The sequence below is a fragment of the Grampus griseus genome (assembly GCF_964374135.1).
Source record: "Grampus griseus genome assembly, chromosome: 11".
Lineage (NCBI taxonomy): Eukaryota > Metazoa > Chordata > Mammalia > Artiodactyla > Delphinidae > Grampus > Grampus griseus.
This window is the reverse complement of record NC_139005.1, coordinates 98,624,444-98,641,085: the sequence shown is the minus strand read 5'-3', so window position 1 is coordinate 98,641,085 and position 16,642 is coordinate 98,624,444. Positions and strand designations below refer to the sequence as shown.

Genomic DNA, 16,642 nt, shown 5'->3' with positions numbered 1-16,642 from the left:
GAGGTACAGCATAAACAGAGGACAGAGGAGGGAACCGTGATGCGGGGCCTCGAATGCAACCAGCCAGCTCTGCGGAGAAGCAGAGAGCCAGAGTTTCCGGGACCCAGTCTGTGTTCTCACTTCATCGTCGGAGCCATTTTCTAGGAGAGCATCAGTCCTCACTGTGCGGGTCGGGAAACTGAGGCCGGTGATGGTCTCTGCCCTTGCTTTGTCACAAGGTTGCCTCTTTGCTCACGAAAAGGAAAGATGGAAGGCTCAGGTGGGTCCAGCCGCTGGGGCACCCACGCCCTCCAGCGCCCAGCCCGGCACTCAGCCCCACCCAGGCTGCTGCCCCGCTGGGCCCCTCGGCTCACAGGAAGGAGGGGACCCCACCGTTCCCCAAGGGAGGAGCAACCGGATACGGAGGCGCCTCCAGCGTCAGTTCCACCCGCAGCCGGGAGGGGGCTGTTGTTAGTGGCAACAGCCTCTGCTCCCAGGCGGAAGGTCACCTCTCAGCAGGACATTTCAAAATTGGGCTCTAAGAAACGCCACGGGGGGCTTCCCTGGTGGCGCAGTGGTTGAGAGTCCGCCTGCCGATGCAGGGGACACGGGTTCGTGCTCCGGTCCGGGAAGATCCCACATGCCGCGGAGCGGCTGGTCCCGTGAGCCATGGCCGCTGAGCCTGCGCGTCCGGAGCCTGTGCTCTGCAACGGGAGAGGCCACAACAGTGAGAGGCCCGCGTACCGCAAAAAAAAAAAAAACGCCACGGTTCCTCACGGCTGAGCTTCCCGCGCCCCGCGGGGTAAATCCCGTCGGACTTGGCAGCGTTTCCTGGCACCAAGGGCCTTGGGTGTTCTGTTTGAGCTCATTATTCTTCCAAGGCCCGGCCCTCGGGGTGGCCCCAAAAGAGAGGGTCACTCCAGGGCTCAGCACGAGGCCAATGTGTCCAGAAACACCGGCTGGGACGGCTTGCCCGCGGCCACCTCGAGCACCTCTGCCGACAAACGGCACCTGGAACACGGTGCCCTTGAGCTCTTAGCTCACCTCCAGGGAGACCCCAATGGGCGTGGTCCGAGGCTGGGCCAGGCGTTTCTGTTTTTTCCTTCTTTTTTTTTTTTTATAAGCAGAGGTCTTCTTAGAAGCCCATATGATTTAAATGTATTTATTTATTTGTGGCTGTGTTGGGTCTTCGTTTCCGTGCGAGGGCTTTCTCTAGTCGTGGCAAGTGGGGGCCACTCTTCATCGTGGTGCGCGGGGCTCTCACTATCGCAGCCTCTCTTGTTGCAGAGCACAGGCTCCAGACGCGCAGGCTCAGTAGTTGTGGCTCACGGGCCTAGTTGCTCCGCAGCATGTGGGATCCTCCCAGACCAGGGCTCGAACTGTGTCCCCTGCATTGGCAGGCAGATTCTCAACCACTGAGCCACCAGGGAAGCCCCGGGCATTTCTTGAACCAGGAGGAGGAAGGGCCTTGCCAGGTCCCCCAACGATGACAACCTCAGCCCCACCCGCAGCCGGGGGAGCTTGGAGCGGAAGATGCGCTGCTGCATCCTTGCTCTCTCGGGTTCCCCCAGGCTGGCAATAAGGGTGACAGTCCACCCCAGAGCAAAGTCTGCCGGTCCACTGCCAACCGGCCGCTCGGCCCATCCCGACCTCAGCTGTCCCCCTCCACACTTCCCGACGATGCCATCTGGTGAACGTGGGGGGCACTGTGGGCTGGGGGTCAGATATAATTGGCATCACTGGCTTCCCAGCCCCAAATAGCGAGGTCCCTCGTGAGGGAGAGCCTCTCGGTTACCGGGGTGACCTCCAGGGGCCCCACTCATTCATTCGTTCCTTCCTTCATTCTTGCTCCAGTTGATTCGAAGGGAAGCATTCACGAAACGCAGGACCTGACCCGTCACAGATAAAACATGGCCTGTGGTTCTCCCCCAAGATGACTGTGACCCAGCCACGTGTCCCCTGTGCTGTACCCCGTCACCCCAATCCCAGCCGGGCCCGCCTAGCTCTCCCGCCCACAGTCTCACCCCTCGTGGCTCTCTCAGCCCCTCTGGCCCCGGCCCAACCCCCATCCAGTCTCTCCCCCGCCCCTGCAGCCCGCCTGCCCACCAGCCCCGCCTGGAGCAAACTCACAATTGACAACATCTGTCTGCCTCGCCCTCTCTCCCTCCCTCCCTCCCACCCATGCAGAGCTAGGCCTCCCTCTCCGGCTCAGCCCTCAGCCCACAGCCAGCCCTCAGCAGCTACAGGGGTGAGTAGCAATGCCAGCTTCGGAGCCGAACAGGCGTGGGCTCCAATCCCAGTTCCGGCGCCTTCTTGCTGTGTGACCCTAGGCAGGACACTTCACCTCTCTAAGCCACAGCCTCCTGGACGGCAAAACGGGGCTCACAGTACCTTCTGAAGGTGGCTGCGGAGATGGATAAAGTTTATAAAGTTCCGAGCACACAGGGAGCCCCAGTAAACAGTGGCTGAATTACACGTGGAAGGAACAAAGGGAATTTGCTTGCCGTTGTCCGTGAAGAATGCGGGAACCAAGGCCCCGTCTCGGGGTGCAGAATGGCCCAGAGATGAGTGGCGGCCCCTCGGCCTCCCTCAACTCTGAGAAAGGCAAGCACAGGTGAAGCTCAGACTCCTGGAGCTGGCTCAGTGGCGCGAGAACTTTGTGCCCAAGCTGTAGAAACGTTTGGAAATGATTCCCACTGGGGAGCCTGGAGCACTCTGAACCTTATTCTCAGAAGGACAATGAAATGTGACATCTTTCGCTCAATCCAGAAACGTGGAACATCCCCGGAATGCCCCAAGCAGCCATAAAGCTGGAACTCCCGGTGGCCGGGGTCAGCACACCCTCCTTGGGCAGGATGCGCCCCCCTCTCCAGCCAGGGGGAGGTTCCTGCACTCCCAATCCGAGGGGCCACAGGGCACCCACGGCCAGGCTGGATGGTGACGCAGCAGAGAGGTCAGAGCAGACAGGACAACGCCGTCCTCCTCGTAACAGCCGGACACATGAGGATCCCCGCAGAGACAGCCCGTCCATTCACCACCTCTCAGCCCCTTAAATTCCTTTTTTATGCCCCTGTGCCAGGCACAAGGCGTCACACTGTTGTATAGAAGTAGCATCGTCTCCAACCCACTCCCCCCCAGTCTGGGCATCTACGTTACTTCCGATATTTCACTATGGGAACAAACAGCTCTGGGTTGAGCATCTTCATCTGTCAACCTTGTCTTCAGATTCTAACGATCCCAACTTGGCTATGCTATTGAAACCATGTTGAGTATGACGGTCTGGTTCTACGGGCCATTATTTATCTTTCCTTATGTCCTGTAGAACAACGGTTATATATGCAGCCTCGGGTTAAAATTACTTTGGGGAACTAACTTCCCCATGATTGTTGTTTTTGGAAGCTGAATGCCCAACATTGAAAGGAATCCTTCTTTTAATTTTTTTATTGTTGATGACATTATACTAAGTGAAACCAGTCACAAAAGGGCAAACAAAAGGACTGTACGAGGCCACTTATATGAGGTCCTGAGAACAGTCAAATCCATGGAGACAGAAAGTAGAATGGTGGGTGCCAGGGGCTGGGGGAGGGGGAGGGGGAGTTAGTGTTTAATGCGGACGGAGTTTCCATTGGGGGAGATGAAAAGTTCTGGAGACGGATGGTGGTGACGGTTGCACAGCAATGTGAATGTGCTTAATGCCACTGAGCTGAACACTTAAAAAAGAGCTGAAATGGTCAACTGTATGTTATGCGTATTTTTAAATTTTTTAATTGAAGTAGAGTTGATTTACGATGTTGTGTTAATTTCTGCTGTACAGCAAAGTGATTCAGTTATACATATATATACACTCTGTTTCGATATATTCTTTTCCATTACGGCTTATCATAGGATATTGAATATAGTTCTCTGTGCTATACAGCAGGACCTTGATGTGTATCCATTCTATATGTAATAGCTCACACTGTTATGCGTGTTTTTAAAATGCATTTGAAAAACTGAGCTTTCGTGTACCATTTTGTAGCACCCTTCATTAGGAAAGGAATTGTACGTTCTGCCGATTAAGTCACTTGCCATTTTCAATCGATGTTGTCTTTATGCATTAATCTGAATACCGGCAAAGAGGATTAATTTGGGAAACTGTATTTTACAACATCTTTGTATAGCAGTTTGGTAGAGAATGCAATGTTTTCCAAGGCAAGCTATGAGACCTCAAACGGGAAGGGTGAAAATATTAATTAAAAAGTAAATTGTGGGACTTTGCTGGTGGCGCAGTGGTTAAGAAGCCACCTGCCAGTGCAGGGGACACGGGTTCAAGCCCTGGCCCAGGAAGATCCCACGTGCCGCGGAACAACTAAGCCCATGCACCACAACTACTGAGCCTGAGCTCTAGAGCCCACAAGCCACAACTACTGAGGCTGCGTGCCACAATTACTGAAGCTTGCGCGCCTACAGCCCGTTCTCCACACAAGAGAAGCCACGACAATGAGAAGCCCGCGCGACGCAACGAAGAGTAGCCCCCGCTCACCGCAACTAGAGAAAGCCCGCGCACAGCAACGAAGACCCAACGCAGCCAATAAATAAATAAATATATTGTTTTAAAAAGTAAATTGTAACTTTGCAACCAAAATAAAGATGATTTAAAAGTTTAAAAACAAAATAAAAATCCCCAGGGATCGTCTCTCCCCCATGCATCTGGGGCAGTGGCCAGCAGAGGGTGGGACAGGTGGAGGAGAGGCAGAAAGACCTAAAGTTCAGACTTGCCCTGGCTTTGACCTCCTGCATCACTGCGGACACCGTGGCTTGTTCATTGTACCTGGGGGGTCAGGTTGCCTCTCAGTTCTGCCCCATCACCAAACCGGGGGTGACCTGAAGCCCAAAGAGGCGCCTCTCTCCTGTCCCCACTTGTGGACATGTCCGTCGACGCCCACCCTCAGCCTGTGCATCCTGTCACACCCCAATGCAGCACCTTCTCAGTGCCGGTCCGCCACTCCCAGACTAGTGGGGGGAGCGGCTGGGTCAAGTGATTGTCACCTGGGAGTGTGACAAGTCCTTTGGCAGATGGGGCCACGGAGCAGAGGAGGCCGCTCACTGCCCGAGCCCAGGGGAGATGGGAGGGCAGGCTTTCTGGAGGTGATGGGGAGGCCCCTCTTCCAGCATCACTTCCCCCAACCACTCACAGCAGGAACTCTGTGACATCAGTGGAAGGGGAAAGAGGGATGGGGGTTCCAGGCTGTGGCCCCAATCTCTGACACAGGGCACATGGCTGGGCTGGGCACGGGGGGCAAGAAGACGACCAAGGTGCCACCCCACCTGATGCCACACCTCACTGGTACCAAGGGTTTCACAGCAGCTGACAGCATCAGACCAACCAGGCTCACCAGCAGATCCCCTGGCAGCACCTCCCAAAGGGCGTAAAATTGAGGAAACCTCAGGCACAGACCCCGCCATGTCTGAGCGGCCCCCCTAAATCATGTCACGAAAGCAACCTGGAGCGACAAGGCCATCACTGTTTCTTCTGTCCCCAACCCCGGGGAGCGCTGTCACCTACCCACACCCACCACGCGCTTACTGTTCACTCAACGCCCGTCCTTAAGAGCCCGCAGTTGCTCTTAAGAGAGAAGTGGGGCTTCGGGCGAGTCTGGAATCTTCTCCCTCAGATCCTTTCCCTCTCTGAGAAGAAACTTCAGCAGGGCACAGTTTTCATCTATGGTCCCTGTTAATCTGACTAGATGCGATCCACAGAGACAAAATTCCTTGTCCTTCCAAAACCTGGGGCATTAAAATGCCCTCCATGTACATGAACTGCTGAGATATGAGATGGTGGTTGGTTACCTCTCTGTTTGGTTTTATTTTAATACCCTCATTTGTAAAAATAAAGAGTTGACGCAAGGCTCACGCCCCATCCGCTCCACGGCACTGCCTAAAGCTGCAGCAAAAAGTTGGGGGGTCCCCGTGGGGTCCAGGACCCGCATGGCTGGGAAGCCTGAGATGCAAGGAGACGCCAACAGGAAATTCCAACCCAACAGAACCACGCAAGACTCCCAGCTCCTGCGGGGCCCCCCACCTCACGAGCCTGGGGAGCCAGCAGATGCCCCTCTTAGGACCCTTCCACGTGCCAGGCTCTGAGCTTGGGGCGAGGGATCCAGAGTCACGACCCCGTTCTCAGGGAGACGACAAGCAACGGTCACCTGGTGTGTCCCAGTGCTTTTGCACCATTCTGTACGACTGGGATGAGGACAGACCCATCTCCCCTCCTCAAGGCCCCGAGACCTCCCCAGGACGAAGCAGGGCGTGCTGAGTCTGCTCTTATGGCTCCAGGCCCTGTCCTCAGCACAAGAACGGCTGGTGCCCTCACACCCCCCGACACCAGCACCCGGCACAGAGAGACGGGGTCTCGGATAGAGCACCAGCTAAAAGGAGGCAGCAGGAGACAAGGACCAGAAGACACATCTCTGGGAAGGCGAGAAGAAGCAGCTTCTACACTGCTCCCTCCAGGCGGCTCACAGTGACCTCCTGGATCAAGCCCAGTGGACGTGTGGGCCGTCCTCCCCCTGCCCGCATCTCTACAGCATCCCCCACTGCAGGACCCAACTCCCCTGGTTCTCCTCTCACATCTTAGACCATGTATGCATACCTGTCAAGTGTCCTCTGCACCCGGCTTTTGGAAACTGAAGCTCTGCCAGGCTGGGTGGTGCCGGGTCCCTCCTCTCCTCCAGCTAGCTCGTTCACACCCACAGCAGTACAAAGGTCCTTTCCTCCGGGAAGTCCTCCCTAACTGCACCCTCCAACACACACACGTGCACACACGTGAACATGGGGCAGACATGTTTCCTTTCTTTCTTGGTTTCTTTGCTCCCTGAACTTCCCAGCAATTAGCACAAGTAATTAACCGAGGGTGTACTTGTGCCACGAGGGCTGGACAGGAGTCTCATTCTGCACCCTGCCCCACAGCCGGTCCAGAGCCAGCACACAGTAAATGTCCGTGAAGGAATGAATGGACGAATGATCTCATGTGATCCTAGCAACTCTATGACACAGGGGACGGGAAGAGATGAAGCAATTTGCCCGAGGCCATGGGACAAACACAAAGGCGGCCCGAAGGAGACAGTGGCTTCCCCCTGAAGCTGGACTTAAAAAACTGGAGACTTTTCAGTTAGAAAAGTGAGGCGGTTAGTTCAGTGTCCTGCTTAAGAATACGATGTGAGAGCCAAGCTGCCTGTGTTCGAATCCTGGGGCTGCCACTTAGCAGCTGTGTGTCCACAGGCGCGCTGCCTGGCCTCTCTGTGCCTGGGTGGGGTGGGTCTCACACCAACAATGGAAAATGGGGATAACGACACGCGTGGCGCGATGGGTTTCAGGGAGCCGTCTTACGTCAAAACGAGTGGCGCACGTAGGTAACAAAACTTCCAGTACATTTCACTCCAGCAGGCAACACAATCCAAAAGGAAAAATAGGTTCAAGAAAAATACTGGCTCAAAAAAAAAAAAGAAAGAAAGAAAAATACTAGCTCAGTCCATTAGCATAAAAACACTGATAGCTAGCATCTAAAAACCCGTCCTGGCCGCGTCCCAGCTACCACCCACGGCTCTGGGGACCCCCCTGAGGGGATGCCACTTAGCCACTCTTCTTCCTCAAACTGCCTGGGAGGGCTCAGTGCCGTGGCCCCTTGTTCTCTCCCTCCACTGCCCCCACCTCCCTGGGTGGCCTCATCCAGCCTCCCCTATCAGCCGAGACTCCCACACTTCTGTCTGCAGCCTGGTCTCGCCCATGAGCCCAGGCTCCACCCGGACGTCTAATAGGAAACTTAAGGTTTCCACACAGGACTCTGATCCCCTCCCCTGTCCAGCTTCTCCGCCTCAGCCATTAGCAGTCACCATGCATCCAGAGGCTGGAGCCAAAATAACTGGGCCAGCTTGAATTATTCCATCTCCCTCCCCCTCCACATCCAAGCCCTCAGCGAGTCCTGTCCACTCTACCTCCCAAACGCCCTAGATCTGTCCACTTCCCTCTGGCCCGCAGATCCCGCCCCCCCCGCCCCCCCGCCCAGGGCATCTTTGGCCCTGGATCCTGCAGGAGCCTCCCCCCAGCTTATTCCACCTTCATTCTGGTCTCCCTATAATGCATTCACCAGGCAGCACAGAGGGACTTCTAGAAGTGGGAGTCAAGGAATGTCACCCCCCTGGGGAGGATCCTCCAGCGCCTTCCCCAAGCATCTAGGATAAAATCCAGTCCACACCCTGATTTCTAAGGCCCTGCAAGACTGCCTTGCCCCTCCCGCCTTGGCCACCCTCTCGGGCACCCCCCCTTCCCCTCCCTTCACACCAGCTCTCCGGTCCCTCTGGTACACCTGGTCCCACCTGGGGGCCTTCGTGCTGGCTGTCCCCTTCGCCCAGACGCTCTTCCCCAGGTCTTTTCAGAGTCGGCTTCTCGCCACTCACATCTGAGCTCAGGTATCACTTGCTCTCACTCGCTCCCTCCCTCCCCCGACACCCACTCGAGAGCCACCCGTGTCCCACTGTCACAGTGTGTTACAGTCACTATGGCACGGGTGCCCCCGATACTTTTTGTTAGTGCATCTGTTTCTGTGTTTACTCTTAGTGTGTGTAGTGGGTTCAACGGGGGCCCCCAGAAAGATATGTCCATGTCCTGACCCCTGGAACCTGTGCATGTGGCCTTATTTGGAATAAGAATCTTTGTAGATGGAATGAAGTCTCTCAAGATGAGATCATCCTGGATTATCCAGGTGAGCCCGGAGTCCCACGAAAGTGTCCTTAGAGATTCACAGAGGAGATGCAGGAGGAAGCCACGTGAAGAGGGAGGCAGAGACTGGAGGGAGGCAGCCTCAAGCCACGGAGTTCTGGGCGCCCCAGAGCCGTGGAGGAAGGGAAACCCTCAGACACCTCGAACCCTTCACTGGGGGGAAAGAGGCTCTGAGCCTCTGGCCTCGGGAAGGAATAACCGGGCGCCCTTGCCCATTGGATCCCCCAGGAAGCCGGGGACAGAGCTGGGCGGGAACCTGGTTTCCAGACTCCTGGCCCCGGCCGTGTCGGCCCAGCGCTCTGACAAGTTTCCTTGGCAAGGCCGGCGGCGGTGTCCCCATGGCTTAAGCAGAAACGGGACTTAAACAACTTCCAGGGCTGCTCTCTTCAGAGGCCGGGCCTGCCCTGCTGTGTCCAGGACCCAAGACCAGCCAAGAGTACTCTCCTTTACAGAGTGTCAGCAAAGGGGCGACTCCCTATCCTGAGGACGGTTCTGGACCGCTCCCAGCATCCCGAGGCCACAGCCAGCCAAGCCCTGCAGCGGGGTGAGCACTACAGGCTCTGGTTCTTTGGGGGACTCCTAGGCGCCACCCCAGATGGCAGGGAGGAGGCCCTGACTCAGGCCACACCTGAGGGAGAGGTGCAACCAAGCCAGACCCTGGGCTGGATGGCCCAGCCAGCACAGGACAGGCCCATCCACAGATCTGAACCAAGACGGGTGCTGCCGTCTGGGGGGCCATCTCCTGTCAAGCCAGCTGCGAGCCCCTCAAGGGCCCAGACTGTGGCTCCCACTTCTGTGGTCTCCCCCTCCGCCCGTCCATTACCCCCCATGGAAAATGCCTGTTCTTTCAAAGGAGCCCCTCGTACACACAGCACTCGTTTCTGGCACTGAAGTGCCCGTCCAGCCGAGTGGTTAGGAGCACGGGGTCCCGAGTCCTCTATTTACTACCACATCGTCCTGAGCAAGGGCTGGTTGCCAGGACTGGATTTTTTTTTTTTTTTTTTTGCGGTACGCGGGCCTCTCACTGTTGTGGCCTCTCCCACTGCGGAGCACAGGCTCCGGACGCACAGGCTCAGCGGCCATGGCTCACGGGCCCAGCCGCTCCGCGGCATGTGGGATCCTCCCGGACTGGGGCACGAACCCGTGTCCCCTGCATCGGCAGGCGGACTCTCAACCACTGCGCCACCAGGGAAGCCCCAGGACTGGATTTTAAACGCCCAAGATCACAGTGTTTTTACGCTAATGGGCTGAGCCAGTATTTTTCTTGAACCTATTCTTCCTTTTGGAGTCTGTCGTCCGCTAGAATATACGCTCTGGGTCTTAGTTTACATGCCTGTAAAGTGGAAATAACAGTAGTACCTACTTCATGGGGCTGTGGAGAAGGACTAAGTTAGTGACTAAGTGTAAAAGACTTCCAACTATCATAATTTCCTAGGGCAGAGAGTTTTCATTCTGTTTTTAAGGAAACAGAGCAGAGAGCGTGTGGGAGTCTGTCAAGCTCTCTCCAATCACTTTCAGGGCTGGGACCAGTCTCCTAACCCTGGTCAAGTGCTGACCCCCAGCAATGGGTGGGTCGGTGTAGGACCCTCCTGTCCCAGCCTCTCGTTATGACCAGCCTGGGGCTTAAAAGCAGTGACCAGTGGAAAGAGTGCTGGCCGCAAAGCACAGCCTCTGGTCCAGCCATGCCTGCTATGAGCTGGATGACTTGGGACAGATGACTTGGCTTCAGCGCCACACCCTCTCAACACTGAGCTCCCCTCCAGGCTGAAGGGTCTCTGACCCCAGGAAAGTGGACATAATGGGTGCGCCGCCCGTTTTGTTATCTGGCCACATTTGAGACCATTACAGGGAAACTGGAACCATATGAAGCCTGCAAAAGCATTATTAATGAAATTGTTATAATTTGATGTTTTGCAAAAGAAAAACCTCTTATCATGTAAAACATACCAGCAAAATACTCCCTATTAGAACAGTCTTCCTGCAAACCTGCTCCACCCACTGTGCCCACTGCTCAGAGCTCCACCTTCAGAGGAAAGGGCGGGGGGAGGTGTGTGCAGGCCGCTGGGGAAGAGGCTGCTGGGGAAGGGGCTGCTGGAAAAGGTGCGAGGCACGGCGGTCTTCCCCAAGCATGAGGAGGGGGCAGAACTCCTAGAAGTCCCACGTTCTCTCTCACCTTCCGGACCTTTGTCCATGCTGTTCTCTCTGCCTGGGACACCCTCCCCACCCTCCTCCCAGCCCTCCTTCTGTTCCTTTACATCCCAGTTTGCATGCTGCTTCCTCCGGGAAGTCTTCCCTGACTCACTCCCAGTTGGAGTTGGTTTGTAATTGTTCGCTTTTCTGGATCTCCCGGGAGATGTGCCCCATGGGCAGAAGGGCCAGGTCTCTCTTCCTCCTTGCCATATCCCCAAGACCTAGAACAGTGTCTGGCACGGAGCTGGCCCTCAGCAGATATTTCGCGTACATATGACTGAACGCCTAAGGAGGCCAGCTGAGGCCACTTTGCATGACCTTTACCAACACGGCTTTTGCATTCGACAGCTGCCGCAGGTTCTGCGGCCCTGTTGGGCCTCCTTCCCAGCTCCTGGCTGGGGAAATGCAGTTTTAGTAGTGCAATCTTGGGGAAAAGGATACTGTCCTATCCTACTCTAGGAAGGGGACATCACAAATAACAGATAATAATAATACAGCTACCATGACAGGCGTCGTCCTTTGTTCTCTCCCTCAATCCTCCAGCCAAACTAAAAAGTTGGTCTCTGTTATCCCCATTTTACAAATGAGAAAACCACCAGATAAGCCCGTGGTTCTTTTCTGAGGGATGACAGGCAAAGATGTTTGCAGTCCCACAAACGCTCCTGGCAGCCTGCTGGGTCCCAACGGTGAGTCACGCTCCCCCGCCACCATCAGAGGCAGCAAATGAGCCCAAGTTGGGAGTGGCCTTGGGCAGTGCCAGGAGGGGTCGTGACCCAGAGCTGTGGCTCCGCAGGAGAGGCCCTGGCACTGCACCCTCAGCGCACACTGTCTCACGCTCCAGCAGCCCCATCAGCATGTCCCGCCACTGCCACCCAACTGGGAAACTTCTAGGAGCGGCAGCGGTGCCGCCACGTGTTTCCAAGCCAAGTCCTCTCTCCCCTTTGTTCTCCTCCCAGCGATGTTCTCTGTAATCAGTCAGGAAGGCTGCCCGGCTGGAGCCAGAGGCCAAGAAGTCTTGGAGAAAACACAACCGTCTTTCCAACACCGTCCTTCTCTCTACTCCCGCCCACCCTGGCTCTCAGGAAAACCCAACTGGACAGATGGATACAGGACAGACCGGTGGTTCCAACTCTGCCCCCTGGCACGGAAGTCCAGCCCCCTTCTGCGTTTCCGTGGCCAGGTCACCAAATGGGTTTCAGCAGATTAGCTAAAGGGCTCACCATCGAGGCCTTTTCCATGATCACTTTTAAACTGCATGTTTCCTCTTGGACCCCGCAGCTCTACGGAGGGTGGGGACAGTGTCACCCTCGGCCTTACAAGGCTTCAGGGAACCTTACAGCTTCTGAGTTTGCAGGCACAGAAAGGAACCAGGCAAGTTTCTAACTCTCTCTCCCCAAACCACACTAAACTTGTTGAAACTCCAGAGAGGGATCTCCCAAAAGAGACAAAGGACCACAGCGTTCTCATCAGTGTGCAATTAAGGTTTCCTTTAGACACTTCAAGTTAGGACCTTCTCTGTGAAGAAGATGGTTGTAAACCGTCAGTCAGGCTTCAGCCTAGCAAGTCTCGGTGCTCCTTCAAAGCTGGACACTGCCAGGCTGCAGGGGACCCTTCTCAAACAGCAGGCAGAAAAGAACAGCGATGGAGTATCTGGGGACTCGGGCTCAGGAAAGTTCAACTAAGCTTTCTCTCTGCGCCTCAGTTTCCTTGGGTGTAAAATACAGGAGGTTCTGGGGCCCCTTCCATTTCCAACAGGAGTCTTGTGTGGCCCCCAGTCTAAGGCCCCTCTGGGCTTTCACTCCAGCCAGGGGTCACCAGAATTCCCTTCTTTCCCTGCCTGCCTGACCAGCTCCTGCCCAAACGCCATCTCCTCCAGGAAGCCTCCCGTAAGCCCCAGGGCCTGGGATGGCTCTTGCTGCCAATGCTGAGCCCTGCACCTCCCCCCACCCCATGAGATGTCCCACCCGAGACATGCCCAGGATGGAGCCGATGCCTGGAACAGCCAGAGCTCCGTGAAGGTCTGCTGCAGGGAGCCACTGAGCCAAGAAACCTCTGCACAGCTCTTCCCCCCGCCCCCCGCCCCCCCGGCAGCCTCTCCAGGAATCCCTGAATCCTGGCAAAGTATTAGCTGAGACCAGTGACCTTTGACCAGTGACCTTTGACGGAGGAGGAGGGTGGTCCCCAGAGAGTTTAAAAGAAACTCAACTGAGCCAGAGATAAAGAATGTGGGATGCCAAGGGTGGTTGGGGCTCTTATCTGGGCCTGGCCCCAGGAAGGCTGGCCTGGCTAATGACTGATGAGCCACGGGTCCGCAGAGAGGTCAGAGGTCATGGCTGGGAGCTCTGGGCCACGGGTCTGCTGGTGGAGACCCCCTGGCAGCCCTCTGCCACCAGGTGGCTGGGTTTGGAGGTGGCCTGTCCCCAGCCACAGCTGAGTCTGGAGCCTGGCAGAACCCCGTGTCTTGGGGTCCTCGGTGTCTCAGGTGGGCAGGCAGGGGTCTCTGCACACACAGCCATGGCCCTGAACACCTTCAGCCCACTCCCTTCCTCTCTGCTTTCTTCACGTCCACCTCCTACCCCATGACTGCTTTTGCCTCTTGGGCAAATTACTGTCCCCACTGCCCAGCAAGCTGGGTACCACAGCGCCTGCGCAGGGGTGGAGGTGGGGACAGTGGGAACAGGTACGCCAGGGGCGCTCCAGGTGCAAGGTAGGGGGGGTCCTTGGCAACCACCAGCCAGCCTTCCTCTCCCCCAGCCCGCACCCTGGCCCCAGGGGGTGGGTGGGCGCTAGGGTGGGCAGGGTGGATGCGAGAAGGCCGGCAGGAGGATGTGTCTGCAGGGATCCGTCTTTAAAACAAATCCCCACGTCAGCGAGGTGATCAGGACCGAAGCCAGGAGACGGGTCGGGGTGGGGGCGGGAAGCGTCGCCGGGGCCTAGCGGCAGCGCAGCACACACACCCTGACGACCGCGGAGGGGCGCAGCGCCGGTCGACGCTCCCGGGCGCCGGCAGCTCCAAAAGTCGCACGGGGCGCGGGTCCGGGCGGTCGCGGTGTCGGGGAGTCACTAACGTGGGGGCCGTGGGCTCTGGGCGCTCCCTACCCCCCCGGCGCGCCCCCGCGCCCCTACCTTGGGCCGCCAGCAGCGAGAGGCCGCCGAGCAGCAGCAGCGGCAGCGGGACCCGGCGCGACGGGACGGCGCGCTCCATGGGCGGCGGGCGGCGGGCGGACAAAGGCGCGGGGCGCGGGGCGCGGCTCTCGGCTCCGGGCGCGGCACGCGGGCAGCGCGGGCTCCAAGCTCCAGCAGAGCCTCCACAGCCAACGCAGGGCCCCGGCCGCGCGGTTCAATTATCCCGCCCCGGAGGAGGGCGCGGCGGAGGCGGGGCCGCGGGGCGCCCGCTCCCCTCCCCCCTCGACCGCTCCCCGCCCGGGACCTCCTGGGCCCTCCCTCCTGGCACCCCAGGCCCGAGGGGCGCGCAGGCCCACTGCCGGGCTGGGAGTAGGGACCCCAGACTTCTCCCTGGTGGGGGCCGGGGAAGGGGGGCGCAGTCGGGCGGGAGGCACTCCCCCCTCACCCCTCACCCCCCCTGCGCCAGTGAAACCCGATCCCCTCCCCACCCATCGGCCGGAGGGGCGGGCTGGGTAGCAAAGGTTAGCTCCGCCCGACTCCGCCAAAAAGGAAGTCAGGCGGCGAGGGGTCCCCAGGGTCGGAGGCGCCTTCTGAGGGTGGTGACCATTCGGGGGGCTCCCTGTGGGACCCGGCCCGCAAGTAATGCCTCGAACCCGCGATCTGCGGGTTTCGCGCCTTCGCCATCCCTGCGCGCGGGTCGCCCCGGGCTCTGCAGGTCGGTGGCTAACTCCAGGTGTGTCCCGGGCTGCGACCTGGCTCTGCCCTCAGGGGACCACCAGTGGGACCGGGCAGCGGACAGACTCCACCAACATCCCAGCATCCGTGGAGGGTGATGAACCCGGGACACCCAACAGCGGGGAGAAAGAGATTCTTTTTGCCGGAGAGGAAGCAGCCTTTGCGCTGGGCCCGTGTAGGAGTTCATGGCTGCAACCAGTCGGTGGTTACTGAGGATGAATTAGTCCGTTGGGACCATAAATAGATTTATTTAAAAGAAGAAGAAAAACAAAAACAAAACGTGTACGGGTGAAGATGAGGGGCAACGGGATGAGACCCACAGGAACACCATTAGCCAAGTGTAGGGGGCCCCTGACCCAGCAGTCCCACTCTGGGTTTACACCCAGCAGAAAGGCATATACGTGTTGGGCAGTGTGCACCAAGAGACAGAAAGTCCTGTACCAGAGTGTTCACTGCAGCGTAGTTCATAACGGCTTCCAACAAGGAAGGCCCCAACCTCCCCAGCAGCGAAAGGAAAGCCCTGGGCAGTCAGGCTGGAGCACTACACAGCCCTGAAAAGTGAGAGCTCTACAACCCAGGCAGCTACAGGGAGGCTCTCAGACACGTCAGCAGAGTGATGACCCTGGTGATGGGTGAGGGGCTGGAGGGGGCGTGAGGCAGCTTTCTCCGGGGCCAGTTAGGATGCTTTTTAAAATCTGTGTATTGGTTTCAAGGTTGGGTTCAGTGTGTGAAATTTTATGAAGCTGCTCACTTACATGAGCCCTTTTCTGAATGAATGATAGATTTAAAAATCAAAAACAACCCCACCCGGGCTGCCAGAGCGGAAGCGCCACGCTCTAACCCGACCCTCCTCACCGGGGTTGAAACCTGGGCGCCTCCAAGATGCCGGCTTGGCACTCTCCCCTCATGGACCCTGACACGAAACTCATTGGAAACATGGCACTGTTGCCTATCAGAAGTCAGTTCAAAGTACCCGCCCCTAGAGAGACAAAAGATACAGATATTGTGACTGAAGCTATCTATTACTTCAAGGCCAATGTCTTCTTCAAAAACTATGAAATTAAGAATGAAGCTGATAGGACCTTGATATATATAACTCTCTACATTTCTGAGTGTCTAAGGAAACTCCAAAAGTGCAATTCTAAAAGCCAAGGCGAGAAAGAAATGTATACACTGGGAATCACTAATTTTCCCATTCCTGGAGAGCCTGGTTTTCCACTTAATGCAATTTACGCCAAACCTGCGAACAAACAGGAAGATGAGGTGATGAGGACCTGCTTACAACAGCTGAGGCAAGAGACTGGACTGAGACTTTGGGAGAAAGTTTGTAACCCTCAGAATGATAAACCCAGCAAGTGGTGGACTCGCTTTGTGAAGAGACAATTCATGAACAAGAGTCTTTCAGGACCTGGACAGTAAAGGGAGCCTTGGGCAGACACTGTCTCCACAGCTGTGGGCAGCATTTACAGCAAGATGTACACAGTTCTTTGCCTTTATTTCGTCAAGTTTTATACAGAGGAGAGAAGAGAGTGTGTCTTTACTTGAAGAGCTCTTTATCAAGAATTTGGGCTGTGGGGTGGGGAAGAATGAGTTGCTGATGGTGATTTGAAATTTCTGCAGTATTAAGCTGGTGCTTAATGAGTAATAATAAAGAAATTTTCTAACAAAAAAAAATCAAAAACAGAAAGACAGGGCTTCCCTGGTAGCGCAGTGGTTAAGAATCCACCTGCCAGTGCAGGGGACACGGGTTCAAGCCCTGGTCCGGGAAGATCCCACATGCCGCGGAGCAACTAAGCCCGTGCACCACAGCTACTGAGCCCGCGAGCCACAACTACTGAGACTGCGCTCTAGAGCC

At 56.7% G+C, this 16,642-nt stretch overlaps 2 protein-coding genes across 3 annotated transcripts in view; one reads left to right on the top strand and one right to left on the bottom strand.

Annotated features, from left to right (window-relative positions):
• The window catches only part of FBLN1 (fibulin 1), a 79,106-nt gene extending 64,950 nt beyond the window's left edge, over window positions 1–14,156 (bottom strand). For both annotated transcript variants that reach the window (XM_082665076.1, XM_082665077.1), the window contains exon 1: window positions 14,053–14,156. In XM_082665076.1, coding sequence (XP_082521202.1) covers window positions 14,053–14,131 — 79 coding nt within the window. In that variant the 5' untranslated portion in view covers window positions 14,132–14,156. The remainder of the gene's footprint in view (window positions 1–14,052) is intronic.
• Window positions 14,157–15,622: 1,466 nt separating this feature from the next.
• LOC309830192 (actin-related protein 2/3 complex subunit 3-like) lies at window positions 15,623–16,350 on the top strand. Its single transcript, XM_082666592.1, has one exon. The coding sequence runs from the start codon at window positions 15,670–15,672 to the stop codon at window positions 16,204–16,206; it is 537 nt and encodes a 178-aa protein (XP_082522718.1). The 5' UTR covers window positions 15,623–15,669; the 3' UTR covers window positions 16,207–16,350.
• Window positions 16,351–16,642: the final 292 nt, after the last annotated feature.

Coding starts and splice junctions, on each gene's coding strand:
- LOC309830192 (XM_082666592.1), top strand. CDS start 15,670: ATGCCGGCTTGGCACTCTCCCCTCATGGACCCTGACACGAAACTCATT.